This window comes from Mus musculus, chromosome 7 (assembly GCF_000001635.26).
Source record: "Mus musculus strain C57BL/6J chromosome 7, GRCm38.p6 C57BL/6J".
NCBI classification, from domain to species: domain Eukaryota; kingdom Metazoa; phylum Chordata; class Mammalia; order Rodentia; family Muridae; genus Mus; species Mus musculus.
Genome location: NC_000073.6, coordinates 127,122,079 through 127,146,303, shown reverse-complemented (window position 1 = coordinate 127,146,303; position 24,225 = coordinate 127,122,079). Strand labels below are relative to the sequence as shown.

At 47.7% G+C, this 24,225-nt stretch overlaps 1 protein-coding gene across 7 annotated transcripts; it reads left to right on the top strand.

The window, feature by feature from the left end:
- The first annotated feature begins 751 nt into the window (after nucleotides 1–751).
- Nucleotides 752–22,667, top strand: Spn (sialophorin). Of its 7 annotated transcripts, none has more exons than XR_001785500.2 (4): nucleotides 1,690–1,984; nucleotides 8,937–10,165; nucleotides 12,666–12,760; nucleotides 22,406–22,667. XR_001785500.2 is itself a non-coding variant. In XM_011241717.2 (3 exons), exons 1-2 carry the CDS (start codon nucleotides 1,974–1,976, stop codon nucleotides 10,156–10,158), a joined length of 1,233 nt encoding a protein of 410 aa, XP_011240019.1. In that variant the 5' UTR covers nucleotides 1,690–1,973; the 3' UTR covers nucleotides 10,159–10,165; nucleotides 12,666–13,905. The 7 variants fall into 7 exon arrangements, 5 of the variants coding, with proteins under 5 accessions (XP_006507585.1, XP_011240019.1, XP_011240018.1 ...); NR_110337.1 differs by lacking the exons at nucleotides 1,690–1,984; nucleotides 22,406–22,667 and adding exons at nucleotides 8,481–8,557; nucleotides 13,304–14,072; XM_011241717.2 differs by lacking the exon at nucleotides 22,406–22,667 and having other exon boundaries at nucleotides 12,666–13,905.
- The last annotated feature ends 1,558 nt before the right edge of the window (nucleotides 22,668–24,225 follow it).

The following is a 24,225-nucleotide window of genomic DNA, read 5'->3' as shown; positions in this document are numbered from 1 at the left end:
CCATTAAAACAAAACAAAACAAAAAACAAAATAAGAAAACCAGGCATGCATGTGCCTTTAAGCCCAGGATTAAAGGATAGAGTTGTGTCATGTTTTAGACAAAAAGAGGGAAGAAGTTAGGTGACGGGCTGCAGTCGGTCATTATGACTTGAGGGAAGATGAGGTCAGCCAAGGGAGGCCAGATTAGGTCCAAGTGACAGAAGCCGGAAGCTGGGGATAAGTGGTCAGATTATTATCTTTGCATTTTAAAAAACATCATATTTTATTTTTAAAAACCCAGACTTACTGAGAAGTCTACAGCAGATGCCCAGAGCCTCTTCATGTGTTTCCCTACTGAATGAAAATGAGGACATTGTAGCTATGAGGGAGAAAACAGCCAGAGGCGACTGCAAAGGTCCAGACTGGAGAGGGCCATGAGGGAAGAAGAAGAGAAGAGAGTGGGGCCAAAGAGAAGGGACCAAGAGAGAACACGTGGCAGAATGACTGGTTCTATAGGAAGGAGCTGGGGGAGGGGAGCCCTGGAGGCCCAGGGGCTAGAGAGGTCGGGTAGGGGCTTGGGTGATCAGTGCTGGGAGGAGCCAGGTCTCTACTAGGGACTTGCAATGCAGGGAAAGCCCAGACTGCCGCCGTCCAGTTTGATATGTTATTAGGCACCTCAGCCTTCTGTTCTAAGTTTCTTTGGGACAAATGCCCCCACTGGCCTCACTTTTAGCTCTCACATTAGTATTCTTAGTGTTTTTTTTTTTTTTTTTTTTTTTTTTTTTTTTTTTATTTTTTTTTTTAGTTAAAACCCTTAGTGTGTGCCTGTGCTGTGTGAACCTTCAAGTGCATGTGTCTGCCATGTGTATGTACAGGCCAGAGAAGCGTGCTGTAATATCTTCTTTTCTCTCCCCCACTATATCCTTGAGACAGGGTCTCTCACTGTACATTTTGCTGTTTTTTTGGCTAGGCTGACTGACCAGAAAACCCCCTCAACCCTTCTGTCTCTGTCCCACCCCTAGCTCCGAGAGGACGGCCATGTGCACCCATGTCTGTCATTTTCTGTGTGTACTGAGGAGCCAACCTCTCGGGCCTTTACGCTGGCACAGGAAGCACATTGTGCCATCTTCTCCAGCCAGTATTAATTAATTATCTATAGGAACAATTTAAGAGGAAATGTGCCAATACTGCGATTATTCACTCCTTTATACTAAAATTAGTATTTCCAAAGGACAAAGATGTTCCCTTTCATAACCCATTAACATATTGGTCAAAATCAGGAAGGCTAATACCAATTCAATACTATTTTCTACCTTATAATCTATATTAAAATTTTGCTAGTTATTCAGATGATATCCTCAACAGCTTATTTGTCTGTTTATGTAGTAGTGATGCGATTGAGCTACGGCCTCGCCTGTGGGGGTAGGTACTCTCCTGAGGCACTTCTATGCCTGCTTGATAACAGTTTTTACTTCATCTAAGCTATATGGCAGTCAGCTGTCTCTGCTTTAAGACCTGGAAGAATATCCATGTCCCCCCTTTTCCTCTCTGACTTGAAGAGTACCAGCTGGGTGTTTTGTGAAGTGTTTTTCGCATCGTGTACCATGTTGGTTTTTTCTTTTCCTTTGTATGCGCGAGTGGTGGGTGGGGTGGAGTGGGTGGATGTGCACACGTATGCAGACAGCTAGAAGGACCACAGACTTCCTGCTCCATTACTGGCCTGCTCTATGCCGGGAGATAAAGTCTCTGACTGTAATGAGTACTGTAGTGTGTCAGCTTGATGGGATCTAGAGTCCCCTAGAAAACAGCCTCTGGCACACATCTTGATTAAGGTGAGGTGGAAAGGCCTACCCTGGAAGCAAGCTTCAACAGTTCCGTTGCCTTGGGTCCTGAGCTGTACAAAAGGCAGAAGGAAGGAAGGAAGGAAGGAAGGAAGGAAGGAAGGAAGGAAGGAAGGAAGAGAGCAGGAACCCTGGGCCTTCAGCTTCCTGCCTATGGATTCAAGGTGAGCAGTGCTCTCAAGCTCCAGCTGTCAAGACCCCCACCACAGTGGACCCAGCTGTAAGTAGGGAACAGCCTTTTCTCCCTTGGGATGGTGCTTTGCTTTGGTTGGGGAATGGTGCTTTGGCTGGGGGATGGTGTTTTGGTTGGGGGAATGGTGCTTTGGCTGGGGGTCATGACAAGAAAAGTAACTGATGCTCACTCAGCCAGAGCTTCTTCCACTAACCCCCCTCTGTCCCCTCTACCTCTGTCTCTCTCCCTTTCTTAAGAGATGTGTTCTTGCCAGGCAGTGGTGGCGCACGCCTTTAATCCCAGCACTTGGGAGGCAGAGGCAGGTGGATTTCTGAGTTCGAGGCCAGCCTGGTCTACACAGTGAGTTCCAGGACAGCCAGGGCTACACAGAGAAACCCTGTCTCAAAAAACGAGAGAGAGAGAGAGAGAGAGAGAGAGAGAGAGAGAGAGAGAGAGAGAGATGCTTTTAGTCCAGGTTGGGCTCAAGTGACCATGCTGCTCCAGCCTTGAAAGTGGCTAGGACCATAGGTCTGAGCCACTGCACCTGACACACATGTATGTGGAGGTCAGAGGACAACCTCAGGTGTCATTCTTCAGGTACCATCCACCTTTTGTTTGATGCAGGGTCTCTCACTGGCCCGGAGCTTGCTGGAGTAGGTTAGGCTGGCAGGTATCAGAATGTCTTGCTGTGCCCAGGGCTGGGGTTGTAGGCATACCCTCTCACTCCTTGCTTGGTTTTTGTTGTGTTTTGTTTTTAATGCATGGATTCTGAGGATGAACTTAGGGCCTGATGTTTGTAAGGCAAGCAAGCTGTCCTCTGAACTCATGCCTGACACTTCATTTGTTTTCTCTTCTTTCTTTCTTGTTTTTAGATTCACTTTTCTACTTGTTTCTTTTTTGAGACAGGGTCTCAAGTATGTAACCTTGGCTGGTCTGAATCGAGTTCACTGTGCAGACCAAGCTGATCTTAAACTCATAGATATCTGCCTGCCCAGCCTCCCAAGCACTGGGATTAAAGGCATGTATCACCATGCCTGATCTCACTTTATTTTAAAGTATGTGTCTGTGCCTATGTGTGCATGTGAGCAGAGGTGCCCACAGAGGCCAGAGGCATCAGATCAGCTGACGCTGGAGTTACAGGCCTCCAGATAGGGATGCTGGGGCCAAACTCAAGCACAAAGTCTTAACTGCAGAGGCATCTTTCCAATCCCACTTCCTATGTTTTAATGGTTGACCTAATACACAGCTTTGAGTCCTTATGGCATTTCTATCAGAGGTCGTTGATATAAGTTTGTCCTATTATTGTTAAGTTTGGATATTTGGTTAAGGTGGTATCTGCTAGATATTTTTCCACCCTAAAGTTCCTAGCTTCCCTTTTTAAAATCAGTCTGTTTAGGACTGGAGAGATAGCTTAAAGATAAAAAGTGCCTGCTGTTCTTGCACAGGACCCTGTTCAGTTCCCAGTGCCATATCTAGCAGCTCACAACAGCCTGCGATTCTGATCTCAGAGGACCCGAAGCCTCTCTGCTCTTCGGGTGTCTGCACTGGTGTGCACACACCTGCATATAGACACACACTCATCATACACATAGCTTTTGTTTTGTTTTGTTTTTAAAGATTTGTTTGTTTACTTTATGAGTACACTGTAGCTGTCTTCATGCACACCAAAAGAGGGCATCAGATCCCGTTTCAGAAGGTTGTGAGTCACCGTGTGGTTCCTGGGAATTGAACTCAGGACCTCTGAAAGAGCAGTCAGTGCTCTTAACTGCTGAGCCATCTCTCCAGCCCCTTGTTTTGTTTTTTGAGATAGGGTTTCTCTGTGTAGCCCTGGCTGTCCTGGAACTTGCCCAAATGCAGTGGCAGCTCGTTAACTTCTCCTTGTGCCTTGTTTAGTGTAGCTAGGCTTGCTGCAGGGTGTTGGGGAAGGAGGCAGACTGCTCTGGGCCTGGCTGATGGGTGTGGCCCTGCCCCCACATCTCAGTCTCCTCATGGTCTCCCTACTGTGAGCCTTGCCTCCTGATGCCAGCTTTCTCAGCCAGGCCATGTCTGTCAGAGCCTGGATTCACTCTTTTCCTCTCTGCTGTCCCCAGAGTCAAGGGTGACTGATATTCAACAGACATTGATAATGCCCTCGTTCAACTCCATCAGCCCCAGTTTGTTTGAAATGACTATTTTGCCAAACATAATTTTTTGCCTTAGTAATTTTTTTCTCTCTAAAGTTGGGTACCTTTGTTATCTTCGAACATTTTCCCCTATATTCTACACATTTTGTAAAAAAAAAAAAATATTTTATATGTATGAGTGTTTTCCTTGTATATGTACCAGGTGCATGCCTGGTGCCAGAGGTCAGAAGAGGGTCCCACCTCATAGGATTTATAAATGGTCTTGAGCTACCACATGTACGCTGGGAATGGAACCCGAATCCTCTGCAAGAGTAGCCAGTGCTCTTGGTCTCTGAGCCATCTCTCCACCCCTGTATTTTATCCCCTTATTAAAAAAAAAAGACAAAAAACTGTAAAAGATTTGTTTTGTGTTGCTGGTGTGTATGTACATGCACAACTGGCAGATGTTAGAAAGGGGCAGGCGGGCTGCCGTGTGAGCTCAAGCGACTGAACCAGGGTCTGTCCAAGAGCAGCAACTGCCTCACTCTCTAAGCCTTCTCAGGCCTAGTCCTACAGTCTTAAAACATTTTTTCCATCTCTAATTAACAGTTGCTAATTCTTTGCAGCTGGTTGATTTTCTGTTGACAGTGGTATAAGAAACACACACCCAACAGTGGGGTGCTATCCCCCCATCTTCCCATACTTCCATTCTATCCCTTCTTTCCTCCCCCCATTCTTCACTCCATTCTCTCCCTCCTTTCCTCCTCCCCCATCTCTTTTTTCTTTGTTTGTTTTTGTTGTGTTTTGTTCTGTTTTTTTCGAGACTTGTTTCTCTGTATAGCTCTGGATGTTCTGGAACTCACTCTGTAGACCAGGCTGGCCTCGAACTCAGAAATCTGCCTGCCTCTGCCTCCTGAGTGCTGGGATAAAAGGCGTGTGCCACCACGCCTGGCCCCATCTCTTCATCTCTTTCCTGTTTGCTCTCTCTGACCCCTCCCCACTTCCCCCACCTCTACTCCTGGCTGCCCCACCCTGCTCCCCCACACCCTGCCCCACCCACTTCCTCCCATCCCCACTCCTTTTGCTCCCCTGCCTCCCACCCCCATTCTCTCTCTTCTTTTTGAGACAGGGTCTCATGCATTACACCATGGCCTTGAAGTTACTATGTAGTTAAGATTGACTTGAACTCTTGATTCTCCGACCTTTCCCCCCACCCCCCGACCCCATGGGAGGACTATAGTTTCCTCCATCACCCCCAGTCTTCCTTGTTGAAACAATACATGGCTGGAGAGATGTCTCTGTGGTTAAGAGCACTGGCTGTCCTTCTGGAGGACCCAGGTTTAATCCCACCACAAACATCTAAAGTTCCAGGGACATCTGATGCCCTCTTCTGGCCTCCTTCAGCCAGCACCACGTGCACACAGCACACAGACATTCATGTCAGCAGGACACCCAGACATATTTTAAAAAAACAAAACAACATAATCACAGAGAAATAATCAGGGCTGGGCTGGGGATATAGCTGAGCTGGCTGAGAAGGTCTGGGTTCCATCCCCAGCACCACTTAAACTGGGGTAGGTGACTGCCACCCCCAAAATGCCAGAGCCAAAGGCAGGAGACTCAGGTCATCCTCAGATACAGATTGAGCCTGGAATACACAAACCTTATGTAAACAAACAAACAAACAAACAAACAAATGCCCCCAAATACAGAACATAAAAATATGGAGGAAAGAAAACCAAGAGCATTTCCTGAGCTTTGTTTTAATCAGGAAACTTGGGATACTACGTGAACACTGTTCCTCAAGAGAGATGACTTCTGCTGCGATGCGTGCCATGACCTATCAGGCAGTTGTGCAGAGATGCTCTGAACTAACATTCCGTCAGTGCACAGTGGGATGCGGAGCCTGCACACCCAGCCACAGGGACAGGAGTCTCAGCTGCTGCTGAGTATGTCACTGGTTTTGTTGTTGTTTTATTGAGACAGGATTTCTCTGTAGAGCCCAGGCTGTCCTGGGTCTCACTCTGTAGACCAGGCTGGCTCACACACAAAGCACCCACATAGATCTACTCCCACTTACTTGGGAAAGTGCTGGGATTAAAAGTGTGTGCTGCTAGGCTTAAATTTTTTATTTTTATTTTTAAAGTTTCAGCCTCTATAGGGCTGAGATCACAGCATGTGCTGCTATGCCTGGTTGCTATAGGTAACCTTTCTTATTATGTGAGCCTCTCTGTTGACTGTTGGAAGAGGCAACCCAGGGGGTCGAAGCAACCCCCACCCATGCTTGCTGGGTGTGTCTAGAATGCCAGGCCCCCATCGCTGTCCCCCAAGCCATTTCTAGCATGGGTTACAGTATACAAGCTGTACTTTGCTAAAGGGACACAGAGTAGCTTGCTTACTTGTGCTATAAATGAAGCACCTTACTGCAAGCCTGGTATTCCTGGGTGGACCTACTGTGTGCAGGATGGAAATCCGGGCCATTTAGTGTTTCCCAGGACTCTGAAGTAAAGAATGACCAGGCAAACGAATGTGTGTGCTGCCTGCTGGCCTGTGAGCTATGCCCTGCTTCTGACCTGGATCTATAGCTAGATTAACTCAGTACTCGATGGCTACAGTCCAAGTCCAGACTCTGTCAGCAACCTGCTTTAGTCCTTTTGTTGTTGTTATAGAATTTGGGCTTATTGAGAGATTTTAAGATACTTTAAATTTCTTTCCTGTTTTGGAGATTTAAAAATATAGATCTGCAGGATCTAGGGTTAAGAGAAAGAAAAGTGTTCAGAAATAAAGACACGCCTGCGAGTGTGGGTGTGGGCCCCTCAAAGGAGAGTCACCCTGCTTCTCTTTCTTTATCATTCACAAAGCTGTTTTTACAGATAAAAACCAGTTATGAATTTTTAAAAGGAAAAGCTCTGAAACAGACATATACCATAAGAATCCGTTTCCTTAATCAAGTCAGGTGACAAGTTATTCAGAGAAGGATCACATAGATCTCCTTACTTGGGGCTTGGGGATGGCTCCGTGCGGCTCTGTGAGGTTCCATGCGGCTCGGTGTAGAGCACTTACTCAAGCAGCACTGAGGCCCTGGGATAAATCTGCATAAAACACCCCACTCAGCTAAAGACTTTTTGTTACTTTCTTTCTTAAAGATTTATTTTATTTATATGAGTACACGGTAGCAGTTTTCACACACACCCAGAAGAGGGCATCAGATCCCATTACAGATGGTTGTGAGTCACCATGTGGTTGCTGGGAATTGAACTCAGAACCTCTAGAGGAACAGTCAGTGCTCTTAACCACTGAGCCATCTCTCCAGCCCATGGTTAATTTTTTAATATAGGTCTTTCTAGAAGTTTTCTTTTCTTTTTTTTTTAATATTTATTTATTTATTGTATGTAAGTACACTGTAGCTGTCTTCAGACACTCCAGAAGAGGGCATCAGATTTCGTTAGGGATGGTTGTGAGTCACCATGTGGTTGCTGGGATTTGAACTCGGGACCTTCGGAAGAGCAGTCGGCGCTCTTAACCACTGAGCCACCATCTCACCAGCCCTAGAAGTTTTCTTTTTTAAATAAATCTATTATTATTATTATTATTATTATTATTATTATTATTATGAACAACTCTGTAGACCAGGCTGGCCTCGAACTCACAGAGATCCACATACCTCTGCTTCCTGAGTCCTGGGATTAAAGGTGTGCTCCACCACACCTGGCCGTTAAGTAAATCTTAATTTATTTTCATATTTGTATATGAGTACCTGTCTGTACCTATGTGGGTTGGTGCCCTTGGAGGCCAGAAGAGGACGTTGGATCCTCTGGATTATGGGGTGGTCGTGAGCCACCAAGCTGGAACTGAACAGGTCTCCTTCAAGGGCTCCAAACCTTTCAGCCATCGCTCTAGCTCTCCTAGTTCTCTAAGACCATAGCATGTGCAATGTTAGTACTAGCTTAAACTGGGGGCCACAGGAGTGACCTCAATTCCCTGTGGCTCTGGCAGGGTTCAGCAGCCCTAAAAACCTTTCAGGACCACGAGCAGAGTTGAGAGGTTTTCCCCGGCCCTGCAGCTTTCTTGGAGCTCTTCGGCAGGAAGTGCACCCACAGTCTCAGGGTCTCAGGTTCTGGCCAAACAGCTTGAGGAGCAAGGGAGGGAAAGGAAACGGTTCTCCCCTCCATATCTTCCACTCCACCCCTACTCCCCATCACTCATCTCTGACACTTGGACTCCAGTGAAAACCTAAGAATTCCCGTCTGGACCCCGAGCATCCTTTCATGCCTCCACTGAACCCTTGGGTCCCCACAAGCAACTATGGGAGTAGGAATGGGTGGGGCAGGATGCAGGGGTGGAGTGGGTGGAGCCAAGACCCACTTCCTTTCCCCCTGGGGCTCAGTCTGCCCCAGTCCTGACCAAGCCTCAGGAAGAACTGGAGGTACTTGCCCTGGCCCTGTGCCTTAACCATTAATCTGGTAAGAGGGTATGATCTTGCTGGGTACGGGGGTGGGGATGCTCAGAGGATGAAGGAATGTACCTATAGTTTGAAAAGATGAATAGGGTGAGGGGGTAAGGGAGTCCAGAGCCACGGGCTGGAACAATGAATGAAGGCCAGGGGGACATGGCTGCTCTGGAGTCTGAGCTGCCAAGGCCAGGGTGGGAGTCACTGGCGCCATCTGTTCCCCTGTTGTCTCTGATAATAGTGAAAGCAAGAATGGAAAAACAAAACAAAACAAAAAAAAAACGTTAAACCACAAGATGGGCTTGGCAGTTGGCAGGGAAGTGGGCAGAAGGAGTGGGGCTGGCCAAGTTTCCCTCCCCAACCGCGTTCTTCTGTAACTTCCCTACATTCAGGTCCCAACTCCTGCTCCTGCCTGTCCCTCTGGAGATGGCCTTGCACCTTCTCCTCCTCTTTGGGGCATGCTGGGTCCAGGTGGCGAGCCCAGACAGTCTGCAGAGGACGACGATGCTACCATCTACCCCACATATCACAGCTCCAAGTACCTCTGAAGCCCAGAATGCCAGCCCATCAGTTTCTGTGGGGTCAGGGACAGTGGACTCGAAGGAGACCATCAGCCCCTGGGGGCAGACCACAATCCCAGTTTCTTTGACCCCCTTGGAAACTACTGAATTGTCTTCTTTGGAGACTTCTGCTGGTGCCAGCATGAGCACCCCTGTACCTGAGCCTACTGCCTCTCAGGAAGTTTCCAGCAAGACATCAGCACTGCTTCCAGAACCATCAAATGTAGCCAGTGACCCTCCTGTCACTGCAGCCAATCCTGTGACAGACGGACCTGCAGCCAATCCTGTGACAGACGGAACTGCAGCATCTACATCTATCTCTAAAGGAACCAGTGCACCCCCCACCACTGTGACAACAAGCTCTAACGAGACCAGTGGACCCTCTGTGGCTACAACAGTAAGCTCCAAGACCAGTGGTCCCCCTGTCACCACAGCTACTGGGTCTCTGGGGCCCTCGAGTGAGATGCATGGACTCCCTGCTACCACAGCAACCAGTTCTGTGGAGAGTTCCAGTGTGGCCCGTGGCACCTCAGTTTCCAGCAGAAAAACATCCACGACGTCTACCCAAGATCCCATAACCACCAGGTCACCAAGCCAAGAATCAAGTGGCATGTTACTGGTGCCCATGCTTATTGCCTTGGTGGTGGTTTTGGCCCTCGTGGCGCTACTGCTGTTGTGGCGCCAGAGGCAAAAGCGGAGGACTGGGGCCCTGACCCTGAGCGGAGGAGGAAAACGAAATGGGGTGGTGGATGCCTGGGCTGGGCCAGCCCGGGTTCCTGATGAAGAGGCCACAACCACATCAGGGGCAGGGGGCAACAAGGGCTCTGAGGTACTGGAGACAGAAGGCTCCGGGCAGAGACCCACGCTCACTACGTTCTTCAGCAGACGGAAGTCTCGCCAGGGCTCTTTAGTACTAGAAGAGCTGAAGCCTGGGTCGGGTCCCAACCTGAAGGGGGAGGAAGAGCCGCTTGTGGGCAGTGAGGATGAAGCTGTGGAAACCCCAACTTCTGACGGTCCACAAGCCAAAGATGAGGCCGCACCTCAATCTCTATGAGCAACAGGTATTCATCCAATCTGCTCCTTAGCCCCGGATCCTGCTGTTAGCTGCCGCACACTCTGCATTTGTGAATATTTGTGGACCAAATCCGTCCATCCATCCATCCATACATTCATTTCCTTCCCCCCACCCCCCGCAACCCCCCAGCCCCGCTGTCTCCCACCTCCCCTTCCTCTGTGCTTTCTTTGGAACCAATTGCTGAATCACCATGAGGATGATCTTAGTGGACCCACATTTTCCCCGAGGATCCCCCTTGGAATTCTGGGATCCCAACAGGCCAGAAAACTCCCTAGGATGAAGCTGTGAAGCCCATGCACTCACATCCTTCTCAGCAGGGGCCCCTTCAGGAATGCCTCTCAACTACCATTTGCTTTGGGGCCAGCTTAGAGCCTGGATGGCAACATCCAGCTTGCTCTTGGGTGAACTGTGACCTGTGACTTTTCCCAGAGCACTCTGATTTGGGGCTGGCTGGAAGCTGCTGGTGGGAGCCTGCCAGAGATCCATCACTTCTCCTTGGGTTAGGGATGCGGAGAGTTCCTGGCTGGTGGTGTAGGTGTAGGTGGTATAGTCCCGCACCTACTGTGTCCACTCAGAAGTATGGTTTGTGTGCAAGATAGGACAATTTAGGTGATGGCTGCAAACAGTACTGGTGAATATAGACCATGGGAGAAAGCAGGGCAGGTGCTGGTGAGTTCCAAAAGGAGGGACCCAGGAGCTGTACCCTGTCTGCTGAAGACCTAAGTGTGTCTGCAGCCCCCAGAAGAATGCAAATGTGATGGGGACTAAATGTGCCATCAAGTGTGCGTTCTTCAGCTAAGCTGCCATATCCTTCCCTCAGAGGCTCCCTCACACCAGCTCTCACCACGCCCACACCGTGCACACACCAGTAGGCACACATGCAAGATCGGGAGAGGAGTCAGCCAAGTGCGGTGACTGGGTGGCACAAACCCCTGGTGTTGATGCTTTTCTCTACAGGCTCAGTTGTCTGTTTCCTCTTCCACCCCAAGGCTGAAGTCTTTCCCTTGTCGCAGGGTAATAAGAGAGAGTTAAATGAAAGACAGGCCCAAGGGGTGGGACATGGTTGCCAGAGAGTCCCTAAGGGTCTGAGGTACAGAGAGGGGACAGGTCACAATTGTGCTGCCTCTGACCCCGCCAGCCCAGGCACGTGGTCCAAAGGTGGTTGCTGGAGGAGATGTGCAAGAGGAAGCTGTTGAGTCAGAGGGCGCTGCCCTTGAGAACAGACTGACCTACAGAAAGAGATGTGTGCGTGCGATTGTGTGTGACCTGGATGGGAAAGGGGAAGGTGGGAGGGAGGGGATGAGGAATGGAAAGGGACATGGACCAGTTGCTACCACATCAAGCTGCCATCGTTCCCTCCTCGAGTCTGTGGGGAAGAGGGAAGGACTGAGCTGGGCACACCTGGGCCACACTGAACCCATTTCTACTGCTCACTAGGCGCTGTGTGGGCCAGCTACAACAGAGATGGCTCGAGTGAGTTGCCAGTGGCCCTTAAGGGACACAGCAACTGTTGTGGTTGTTTTTGCCAAACTGTGTGTCCTGATTTCAGGCTCAGAAGAAAATATCGCTAAGTTGAGAGGTCAATGGCTTGTTTCACTGCCACTTCTAAGGTGTTTCAGGCTGTCAGGTGCATGGAGGAAGACAAGGAAATGGGGTAGAGATGGTGGCTAGCACCCAACAGGACCTCAGCCCAGACAGGGTCAGATGTTCTGGGTGCTAAGTGGAATGACAGACAAAAGTGTCCACAAGAGGAACAAAACTAGGAAGTGGTTGGTATTCTACCTCTGAAGGAAGACAAGGAAGCTGAACGCTTGTCCCGGATCTTGGCCACATCTCTCTTCCCAGTGACTCCGGTGCCTGGCAGGCAGCAAGCACTCAGTGCATGTCCCCATGAATGAATGTATGTATGTATGTATGGATGGATGGATGGATGGATGAATGAATGAGGCATTGGCAGATAGCAGGGGAAGGCACTTAACACAAAGACTAGTAATGCAAAGTATGTAAGTGGAGCAGAGATCATGGTGGACACAGACAGGTGGACAGGTGTCCTTCAGCTCGGGAGAGAGAAAGCCCAGTGAGTAACAGATACGGAAAAGGCAAAAATAGAAGAAGGAGGAGGAGGAGGAGAAAAAGCAGGCAAACAGAAAACAGGGAGATGTAAAACAGTTTCAACTCCATCAGTTATGAAACCATAGCTTGTGTTTGTGACATCCTGGCCTCGTCTTCAGAAATGTGTAATGACCTCAGAAATGCCTGTGGCTGACGTGGGGTCGGGAAAATTAAATGATCTGTAAATACATCTGTAAGAAGCTACATCCTGCGTGTTTAGTGTGGTCCTCCTAAACGTGGGGAATTTAAGTGTGATTTTTCACCTTAGTTTTCTGTGTTTTACACAATAAATGTCTCTAATTTCACAGTTATGAAAAACATTGGTGAGGGGGCTGGGAAATGGCTTCTTGATTAGAGCACTGCTGTTCTTCCAGGCTCTGTTCCCAGCACCTTAAGCGGCAGCTCCCAACTGTCTGCAGCTCCAGTTCCAGGAGATCCAATGGCCTCTTACGACCTTCAAGGGCACCAGGTATTCATGTGGTTACAAATACATACATGTGGGCAAGATACCCATACGCATAAAAATAAGTAAATCTTTTAAAAATTGGTAAACAGATGTTTCTTAGAGAGCCACGGAGGGTATGGTTGGAAGAGAGCTGTGGAGACAGTGTCAGAAGGCTTGAGTTGTCTTCTGAGTGTTGGGATGGAATGGGTGGGGCATCCCATCTGTCCCACAGAGCCACTGTGGAGAGTCAGTGCCATTCTTCCTCCCGTTGCCAGGCAACATGTCTAAAGACATCCTCAAACTTCCCAGTGCTTGCTTGCTTCTCTGGTCCTAAGTCCGTGACTCTCCCACTAGTCGGTCCCTTCTCCCCATGGTCCTTTCTTCAGGTCTCATTTTGCCTGTGCTTTCCTGAGATCCTTGCATAACCCCACCCCCATGTTCTGTTTTATTTCTGTTTGTTCTCCTCCTCCTCCCCCTTTCTCCTCTTTCTCTTCTTCTAGTTTTGGTCTTTTGTTTTGCAGTTTTTCTTCTTGTTGTTTGTTTGTTTGTTCATTTTTTTATTTTAAGACATGAAGCCTGGGATGTCCAACTGACCTGGAACTGCTGGCCTGTCTCCCTCTGGCTCCCAAGTGCTGGGATTACAGGTGTGCACCACCATAGCCAGCTATTATTTCCTTTGTTTTAAGAAGGAAAGGTTTATTCTGGATTACTTATTTTTCTTTGTTTGAGACAGGCAGGGTCTTACCATTAGCCCAGATGTCTTGAGACTCACTCTCCTCCAATGTCAGCCTTCTAAGTGTTGGGAGTACAGGAGTATTCAGCTATGCCTGGACAAATTTTTATTCTATTTTGCACTGGTATGCATTAATTATTCAGTTTTGTGAGGTACATATATATCATTGATATCAGTATATGCACAACGCTGAGTAATCACATCAGAATGATTAACTTGCCTGTCCACTCAGATACTTATTTGTGACAAAGTGTTCAAAATTTTTTCTTTGAGTCATTTTAAAACATAAACCATGAGCCAGCCCTGGTAACACAAGCCTGTTGCTCCTGGAACTTGGGAAGTGTTACAGAAGGGTCAGGAGCTTGAGGCCATCCTGGGCTACATGAGAACCTGTCTCAATATCAACATCTGAAACCCAAATAGTTCAACAGCTAAATAGTCACAGGGCTGAAAGATGGCTCAGCCAGCCAGGTGGTGGGGGCACCTGCCTTTAATCCCAGCACTCAGAGGCAGAGACAGGCAACTCTCTGAGTTCAAGGACAACCAGGTCTACAGAATGAGTTCCAGAGCAGCCAGGGTTGTTACAAAGACAAAGCCCATCTCAAAAAAAAAAAAAAAGGATGGCGGGGTAAGGGGGGAGGAAATGGCTCAGTGCTTGAGAGCACTGGCTGCTCTTCAGAGGTCCTGAGTTCAATTCTCAGCAACCACATGGTGGCTCACAACCATCTGTAATGGGATTCGGATACCCTCTTCTGGAATGTCTGAAGACAGCGACAATGTACTCACATATATAAAATAAAGTTAATAAAAAAACAAAACAAAACACCTAAAAATCCTGGGGTGCGTGGCGCTGGAAAGATGACTCACTGGTAAATGCAGTGGCTGCTCCTCCAGGACGTGGGTTCAATTCCCAGAAGCTCAGAACCTCACAACTGTGTGTAACGCCAGGTCCAGGGGATCGGACACCCTCACACATGCATGCAGACAAAACACCATTGCACATAAAATACAAATTAATATACTAAAACCATCTTGGTCTACACAGCAAGTTCCAGGGTGGGAAGGGCTACATAGTGAGACCCTGTTTCAAACAAAAAACAAACTCACAAAGCATTTTTCCTGGTTGAGTTTGGCATCCAGGGTCCCTGCAGCCAGCCATCATGAGCTGCCCCTGAGCAGGCAGTAAGGGTCTCCATATCAGGACTCAGAGGGCCCAGTGCTCCAGGTCAGAGCACCTTGGGATCCTGTGTAATGCTTGGGGAATGAGGCCAGGCTGGGGTGAGCCTCGAGCCTCGAGGACAGGCAGCATCCTTTAGGTATCTTTCCCTGGTAGGATCTCCTTCTCAGGGAAGGGAAAGGCAGGGGCCTCTGCTGGCCTGTCAGGGTCAGGGCTGGAAAACCCGTGGGTTCTGTGATTTGGGATTTCATCATTTCTTTTTCCCTTAAGTTTCTGGTTGCTTTAACTGATTCCATGTGTGTGTGTGTGTGTGTGTGTGTGTGTGTGTGTGTGTGTGTGTGTGTATCTGGTTGCTTTAACTAATTCTCTCTGTATGTGCATGTGATGAGTGTGTGTCTGGTTGCTTTAATTAATTTTCTGTTTGTGCATGTGTGTGAGTGTGTAGGTCTGTGTGTGTCTGTATGTCTATATATCTGTATGTATAGAATAGAAAAGGGCATAAGATCTCTTGGGGCTCGAGTGATAGGCAGTTGTGAGGTACTCCACGTGGGCGCTAAGACCTGAACTCTGGTCCCAAGTCTTCACCACCGAGCCATCTCTCTGGCTTTCCAAGCTCAGCTTATTTCATGTGGTCCTGGGGATGGAACTCAGGTCCCCTCATGCCTATGCATCTAGAACCTTAGCACCCAAGCCATCTCCTCCTACTTTTAAATTTCTTTTAACCTATAAACTTTATCGTCAGAACTGACTACATTCATGATATCATCATCGCTTTGAGCTGTCCTGTGGATCGCATTCTTACATGCATCAAAACTCACACTGTGAGCTAGAGAGATGGTTCAGCCGTTAAGAACATATTCTGCTCTGCAGAGGACCCAAGTTCGGTTCCTACACCCATGTCAGGTGACTACAACCATCTGTGACTCTAGCCCATGGGGACTCAATACCTGGAACCTCTTATGGGCACAGCACTCGTATACACTCCCTAACACAGATGCACACAACACAAATACACTGCATTTTAAATAATGAAAATAAATCTTACCAGGCATGGTAGTGCATACCTTTAACCCTAGCACTTGGGAGTCAGAGACAGGTAGATCTCTGAGTTTGAGCCTGGTGTACAGAGTCAGTTCCAGGACATCCATGGCTGTTACACAGAATAACTCATCTTTTTGAGATGCAAAAAAACCAAACACAACCAACCAGACAAAAAGATCATGGTTATGGGACTTGGGAGCACTTGCCTAGTATCTGCATTCTGGATTCTACTGTCAGCTCTGAGAATGAAGGGAAGAGTGGGAGGGAGAGGGAGGGAATCACAGCTTCAAATAAGCTTTATTCTCCAGAGAGAAGATCTGGATAGGAGGTTTTACAAAATTCCACACGAGAAGCTGCCAGTGCGTAGCTATGAGAGCTCCATTCTCCTAACAATGAGTATAGTTATTTCTCTTTTTGCTCCCATTGGTGATCCTGAGTGTTTATTCAGTGGGGGTAGGCAAAGCCTAGGATGGAGACAGGGCTCCCTGGGACAGGGATGGAGGGTCTCTGTCAGCTCTGACCCACCATGCTCAGACTGTATGGCGGGGGACAGATCTCCCACTGTTAACAAGCAAGAAAGGAATGTGATCACATTATTCTAAAATACCAAAGTAGAAACTAAGTTAGGAGAAACTGGTTCTTTAGGACTGCACAGTGGGTAGGAGCCTGAGGTGAGCCACCTAGTGTTCTCAACAGCGAGTTACAAGTAGGCCTGTGTTTCCAGCTCTCTTCCTATGGTTTGTGACATCAAGACAGGCTGGCTGCACCTTGGCCAAGATCCCAGTGAAAACAGAACCAATCGTTAGCCAAGAGAGCCACCTGCTTGCCTTTGCGTTTGTACAGGCTCTGCCCAAAACCAGCCCACTGCCAGTTGTCCCCACAGTACACTCGTGTGACTTCTCACCAGACTCCTCCTCAACCATGAAGCTCTGACTCAAATGTCAGTCCTTAGTGAAGTTGTCCCTTTGCCCTGCCCCCTCCTCAGACAGACTGTCTACACTCCTACAGCACCTTCTGTGATGGCGCAAATGACTAGGCTGTATGGTTTTTTGGTTTTTAATTTGTTGGTTTGTTTTGGGGGACAGTTTAATATGACCAAGGAATGGCTTTGAACTCACTATATAGCAAGGGATGACCTTAAAATCTCTCTCTCTCTCTCTCTCTCTCTCTCTCTCTCTCTCTCTCTCTCTCTCTCTCTGTATGTGTGTGTGTTCCTGTGGAGAACAGACGACACTATGTTCATATATGCTATACAGACAACTCTGCAATATTTCCTTGAGACAGGGTTTCTTACTGAACTTGGAGCTGTCAGGCATTGGGGCCAGGGGAGGCGAGGCTAGTGGCCAGAAAGCACCAGTGACCCTGTATCTTCACTTCCTCCTCTTCCCAAGGCACTAGGGTTACAGGAGAGCATGGCCACACCCAACTTTTTCACATGGGTGCTGTGGGTCCAGACTCAGGTCCTCAAGTCTGCACAGCCAGTGCTCTTATACACAGAGCCATCTCCCGAGTCTGTGACCTTGACCTGCTGATCCCCCTGCCTCCACCTCCTGAGTGCTGGCATTACAGGTGAGTGCCACCATACCTGGCATGTGCAGTGCTGGGGACTGCAGATGCTCAGGGCACTGAGCAAGCGAGCCCCCGACTGAGTTCCAAGGCCAGGCTGTGTGGCTGTGAGGGTGTCAGAGCAGGGAGCCTTCCAACGTTGCGCTGCATCGTCTTTACAGAGAGCCCAACACCCAGGCTGCCGAATACAGGGTTGCTGCCCAGAGGTGTAAGCACAGGAGTGAATTCCAAAATACTCTCTGGAGATGATTAGAGGCCTAACAATGAGGGCTGCAGGGTTGGAAAGAGGTTTCTAGTTGTTTGTTGTTTTGTTCTGGGTCATCTCCATCTGTGGCCCAGGCTGGGCTCAAGTGCCCCTCTGGAGTAGCTGGAATTACAGGCATGAACTATGGTGATCCATTTATGATCAGCTGTAATAACGGTGTGGTGGATAAATAGAGAAGTTATATCATTTACTGCATACAGCTATGCGCTGTGCCAGCAGAAATGCCCCTTGAGTCAGAATGCTGACATTTGGGGTCTGTAGGCTATAATGGTTAGCCTGCCCCGTAAGCCCAGAAATCAGGAGGCTGAGGCATGAACCCAGCTTGAGCTATGTGCATATCAAGACTCTCACTTTTTTTAATGTCTGGAGGCTGGGTCCTGCCATGAGCATGCTTTAAGTCCAACACTCTGGAGGCAGAGGCAGGTAGATTTCTATGAGCTTGAGCCCAGTCTGGTCTGCATAGTGAATTCAAGAGTAGCTAGGACTATGTAGAGAGAGAGGGGGAGACCCTGTCTCAAAATAGACAATTTAATTAATTAAAAAAATTGAAAGGGCCAAGGCTGGAGAGATGGCACAGTGGTTAACAGCACTGGCTATAATTCCAGAGAACCCAGTTCGATTCCCAGCATCCACGTGACAATTCACAACTGTGACTTCAGTCCCAGGAGATCTGACACCCTCTTCTGGCCTCCTTGGGCACCATGCGTGCAGGTGACACACAGAGGTACATTCAGGTCAAATACCCATATACATTTTTTTTTATTTTAAAAATAAATGCTGGGCTGGTGAGATGGCTTAGTGGGTAAGAGCACCCGACTGCTCTTCCGAAGGTCCAGAGTTCAAATCCCAGCAACCACATGGTGGCTCACAACCATCCGTAACGAGATCTGACTCCCTCTTCTGGTGTGTCTGAAGACAGCTACAATGTACTTACATATAATAATAAATAAATATTTAAAATAAACAAATAAATGTTTACATTTTTTTAAATAAGGAAGAGGAGGCAAAGGGAAGGAAGGGAGAAAAGGTATTTCTGTTTATGTAACAATTTACTGCTGGCATTTGGGGCATTTGACGACTTAACCTCCTTCCATTTGTACTCTTGTTATTCTGCTAGGGTCAGAACATGCTCTGCTTTCTGCCAGCTTGTAGGAGAGAAGAGAAGGATGCCTGATGGCTTGTATGATCCAAATCTGGAAGAAGGTGTAGCACTTGTACACACACTCTGTTTAACCAGAATTCAGTCCTGTGTTGGCCTCAGCACCAAGGATCCTGGGAAATGTAGTTTAGATGGAAAAAAACAAGCAATCCCAACCACAGGGAGGGAATACCAAATGGAAGATTTGCTGTAGAAAACAACTGCAGCCGGGCGTGGTGGCGCACGCCTTTAATCCCAGCACTCGGGAGGCAGAGGCAGGCAGATTTCTGAGTTCGAGGCCAGCCTGGTCTACAAAGTGAGTTCCAGGACAGCCAGGGCTACACAGAGAAACCCTGTCTTGAAAAACCAAAAAAAAAAAAAAAAAGAAAGAAAGAAAGAAAACAACTGAAAGATGCAAAGAAGAAAAACTTCAAAGGTGACCCAGAACCTAGTATAGTAGCACCTGTGATCCCAGCACTTGGGAGACTGAGGCAAGAAGATTGCCCTAAATTAGCGGGCAGCCTGGACTACATAGTAAGTTCCAGGCTAGCCTGATCTACACAACAAGATCTTGTTTCTCAAATCAAACCGAAACATAACAGAAGACCAGCCAGGAGAGAACGGGTGACAGTGGCTGGGAGAACAGGAAACAGCAGTGGGAAGGACGGTGGGAAGCACTTCCGGGATCCAAAGCGAGGCAAGCAAGGGGCTGGGGCGAAAAGGCCTGCGTGAGGGTCCCTTAACTTCTAAGCCTGGTTTGCCTCACCTTACTCCCCAGTGAAGGGGCACAGGAAGTGGGGGCGGAGGGGCTGGGAGAGGCTTTGGTAATCAGTCCCCAGAAGACTGTAGCAAGAATGGTTTCCAGTGAAGAAATGGAGACCCTGCTGGCCCTTGGCAGGAGCTCCTGTCTCAGGATGGTGAAAGCTTCCTGGGCCTACCTCTCTCCCTCATCTTCTTCCCTCCTCCCCTCCCTCCTTCATTTTCTTTAAAAACAGTTTTACAACTATTTATTTATTTAATGTTTGATGCTCTTCCAGAGGTCCTGAGTTCAATTCCCAAGAACCCACATGGTGGTTCACAACTATCCACAATAGGATCTGAGAACCTCTTCTGGCATGCAGACACACATGGAGATAAAGCACTCATATACATAAAATACATAAACACATCAGTCTTTTTTAAAGATTTATTTATGTATTTTATGTATATGAGTACACTGTAGCTGTATGGATGGTAGTGAGCCTTCATGTTGTTGTTGGGAATTGAATTTAGGACCTCTGCTCACTCCAGTCATCTCCTCTCACTTACTCCTTGCTCGTTCTGGCTCAAAGATTGATTTATTATTATATATAAGTACACTGTAGCTGACTTCAGATGCACCAGAAGAGGGCATCAGATCTCATGGTGGTTGTGAGCCACCATGTTGTTGCTGGGATTTGAACTCAGGACCTGCGGAAGAGCAGTCAGTGAGCTGTTGAGCCATCTCGCCAGCCAACATCAGTCTTTATTTAATATTTGACACATATGGGAGCTTTGACTGCATGTCTATGTGTGCATCACATGTGTGCTTGGTGCCGGAGGAGGTCAGAAGTCAGGGGAGGTCAGGGGAGGTCAGGGGAGGGCGCCTGACCTCCCCTGAGCACAGAGCACAGAGCATGCAAGCACAGAGCATGCAAGCTCTGTTCCTCCTCCTCTTTCTTCTTAAAAATTTAAAGATAAGATTAAATCAATTTTTAAACATAAACATAATGTTAAGATTTACTATTGCATACATATCTAATCATCAACTTTTTTTAAAGATTTATTTTATGTGTATGCGTTTTGCCTGTGTGAGTGTATGCATGCATATCATGTGTGCCTGATGCCTGCCTTGTTTAGAGGTTAGAAGAAGGTGTCAGAGATGTTTGTGAGCCACCATGTGGAGCTGAGAATGGAAAGGCGGTCACTGAAAAAGCAACAAGTGCCTTTGGATCATTAAACATTTACGTATTTTAGTGAACAATCTATTAACAAGGAAAAAACACTAAGTTTTTTCTGTAGGCATAAATTTTTTGCAACCTATTTTTTTTTTTTTTTAAAGATTTATAAGCCCGGCAGTGGTGGCACACGCCTTTAATCCCAGCACTTGGGAGGCAGAGACAGGCAGATTTCTGAGTTTGAGGCCAGCTTGGTCTACAGAGTGAGTTCTAGGACAGCCAAGGGCTACACAGAGAGAACCTGTCTCGAAAAACAAACAAACAAACAAATAAATAAAAATTAAAAAATATTTATTTGCAGTGCTGGAGAGATGGCTCAGCGGTTAAGAGCGCCGACTGCTCTTCCAGAGGTCGTGAGTTTAAATCCCAGCAACCACATGATGGCTCACAACCATCCATAATGAGATCTGATGCCCTCTTCTGGGGTGTCTGAAGACAGCTACAGCGAGCAAGCGAGCCAGCAGGGCCAGAGTGAGAAGAAAATGTGTCTGAAGACAGCTACAGTGTGTTTACATATAATAAATAAATAAATAAATAAATAAATAAATCTTTAAAAAAAAGATTTATTTGCTTCATGTATATGGGTATTCTGTAGCTGTCTTCAGACACACCAGAAGGTGGCATCAGATGCCCATTACAGATGGTTGTGAGTCACCACATGATTTCTGGGAATTGAACTCAGGACCTCTGGAAGAGCAGTCAGTGTTCTTAACTGCTGAGCCATCTCTCCAGCCCATTGCAACCTACTTTTAATAAGGGTTCAACCACCCAGCAGAAGTAGTGGAAGAGAAAATTTATTAGGATATGGAGGAAGTGGATCTGTTCAGCTATAGCTCTTTGGGGGCAAGCTCGATCTTCTTAGGCAGCAGTTCAGTCCTGTAGCAAACACCAAACACGACCAGCAGCTGCAGACTGGTCCTCTAGGCAGGCAGACACCAGACATGAACCAGCAGCTGCAGTCCAGTCCTTTCAGCAAGCAGACACCAGGCAGCTGTAGTTCAATCCTGAAGAAACCGCCAGGCTCATCAGCTGGCCTGAGGCAAGGCTGTGGCATCAGCAAGCTGCCACAGGAACCTCATGAGCAGTTCTTGGGTGAGTTTCTCTCAATGGTTGCCATATGACAAAGTGAGCTCAACAACACTGTAAGGCGAACCAATACATGCGAAGAAAATTGAGGTGGAGCAAACCAAACTCCTCCCACTGTCTGTGGGCCATATTTCTATGCCTTCATCACAGGTCCTTCCACCTGTCTGCTATATCCAAGCATCCTTTCACTTGTGTCTACTCCAGCAAAACATCACTTGACATAACTAACTTTCCAAAACAAAACAAAACAAAACCTAGATGTTTCCATTTCATCTTTCTGCCCAGATCTTTTTGTTTTTGAGATGGGAGGGTCTTACTATGTAGACCAAGCTGACCTCCAACTCAGAGATCCACCTGCCTACCTCTGCTCTCTGGGTATGGGGTTTAAAGCTGTGTAGTTCCATATCTGGCTCACAGACTTTTTTAAAAAAAGATTTTTTAAAGATGCTCCTTCTGCCTGCCTTGGGATCAAGATGTAGAACTCTCAGTTCCTTCTCCAGCACTATGTCTGCCTGGGTACTGCCATGCTCCTGCCTTAATGATAATGGACTAATCTTTGAAAGTGCAAGCCAGTCCCAATTAAATGATGTTCTTTATAAGAGTTGCCTTGATCATGCTGTCTCTTCACAGCAAAGGAAACCCTGACTAAGACACACTATAACATCAGAGGTCATATCTTATCCACAGGGCAGTGTTACTGCTGGCAAACAGCTGATCCCACTGGCCGGTCCCAGGGACCTACTGGCTGCTTACATCATTACCTGCCACCACCAGGTGTGCCAGGTATGAGCTCCCAGACACCCCAGATCCTTCTCTGTGTCTTCTTTCTGCTCTCTCTGCCTTGTCTCATGTTTCTTTCTCCTATTCCCTTTCCTTGTCTGTCTGCCTGTCAGTTTGCCTCTATCTCCTTCATGTTCTCTCCTCCCCAATAAACCTCTTATACTAGATCTGTTTTGTGGAGTAATTTCTCATGGGAACCTTGGCATGAGTCAAGGGTACCCTACCACTCTCGCTTGCATCTATCCTGTCAGTTACAGCGTGATGGGTCCAGCACTAGGTAAGATACATGTCTTTCCCCTCCCAGAAGCCTGTATGGCATTGTGCAGGCTAGCCAACAGGGAGAAAGTTTCCTGGTCAGCTCAAGGTTAATTTTGTTATGTTCTGCATTAGGAGTGGTATTCTCAGCAATCGAGTCTCACCCTGTAGTTACGGTGCACAGCCAAGAGCAATAGCAGTAGTGTGCTGTTTTCGGAGCATCTGGAGCCTTACTGACCAGTAACTCACAGGGAGAGGGCTCACCCCGGCACTGAGGTTCTCATTTAATAATTCATGTCTTCTGGGAAGCACTCATGCAGGGTACTTCTGCTCAACTCCCTATTTAAAAAATATTATATATTTAAAAATAGCTTTCAGAACAGTGGGTTCCTGCAATGCTTCCTCATATACGCTTAGTTTGGGCTTCCCTTCCCCCCACCCTTTTCTGAATCTCTTTTCTTCACTTTAACCCTGAGTCTCTCTCTCTCTCTCTCTCTCTCTCTCTCTCTCTCACTCTCTCTCTCTCTCTCTCTCTCTCGTTTCACATCTCAGTGTTCTACTATCTTCACTAATAGTTTTTTCTTGGGTTGGAAGATGGTTTCCCTATAGCTTTTTCATATACCTTTTATTTTGGCTAACCTTGCTCCCTCCCCCAGGTTTGACCCTTCCCCATTCCATCCTTCTCTACTTTATTTCCCTGACCCAGCCCTTAGGTATCCACCCTTGTGGTCCATCTCTAGTTTTCTGGCTCCCACGTGTACTCCAGGTTAAACATACATGACCAAAGATTTAGAGCTAGGAGCCACATATGATCCAGAACATGCAATATTTCTCAGTCTGCTACAAAGTCACTGATGCTACAGTCTCCTCCGTCACCCTTAGGGCCTCATCCAAAACCCCTCCTCCAAATTTCTATAAATTTGGGGGGGTAAGTTTTCAACACACTGACTTTGGGGGAGCACATTCAGACTGCAGCTCTCAGGAAAAGTGGGAGGGATGAGGGGATATTTGTGGGGTTCCTACTCTGTCCCTCAGAAAATTTGAGATAAAAAGAGAATGGGCCGCATGTGCTTGTGCGCGCTTTAATCCTAGCACGGGCTGGGGACACAGGAGGTGGATCTATACAGTGAGAGCCTCTCTCTGGTGGGGTTAGGGAGAACGGAATTGGGGCTTGAGTGCAGGTCTGGGATCCACGATTTTCCCAGCACACCACTAACAAGGCTTTCCGGCCCTCATAGGAGAGTGAGGTCCGGCATTCATGGCCCTGCACTCCGAGGGAGCTCCAGCAGGGCTGGAAGTGGAGAAAACAGGGCCTGTTTGGTGCCAGAGGAGTCAGAATTTCTAAGTGCTCACAGCTGAGCACTTCCCACTGATTCTGGGGTTCGCAGTGGGGCTGGCTCAGCGAGGGTCCAAAGAGGTGTACCGTGAGGGCTCTTAGGAAGGACTGACCCAGCTCGGCCCCTCCCTCCCCT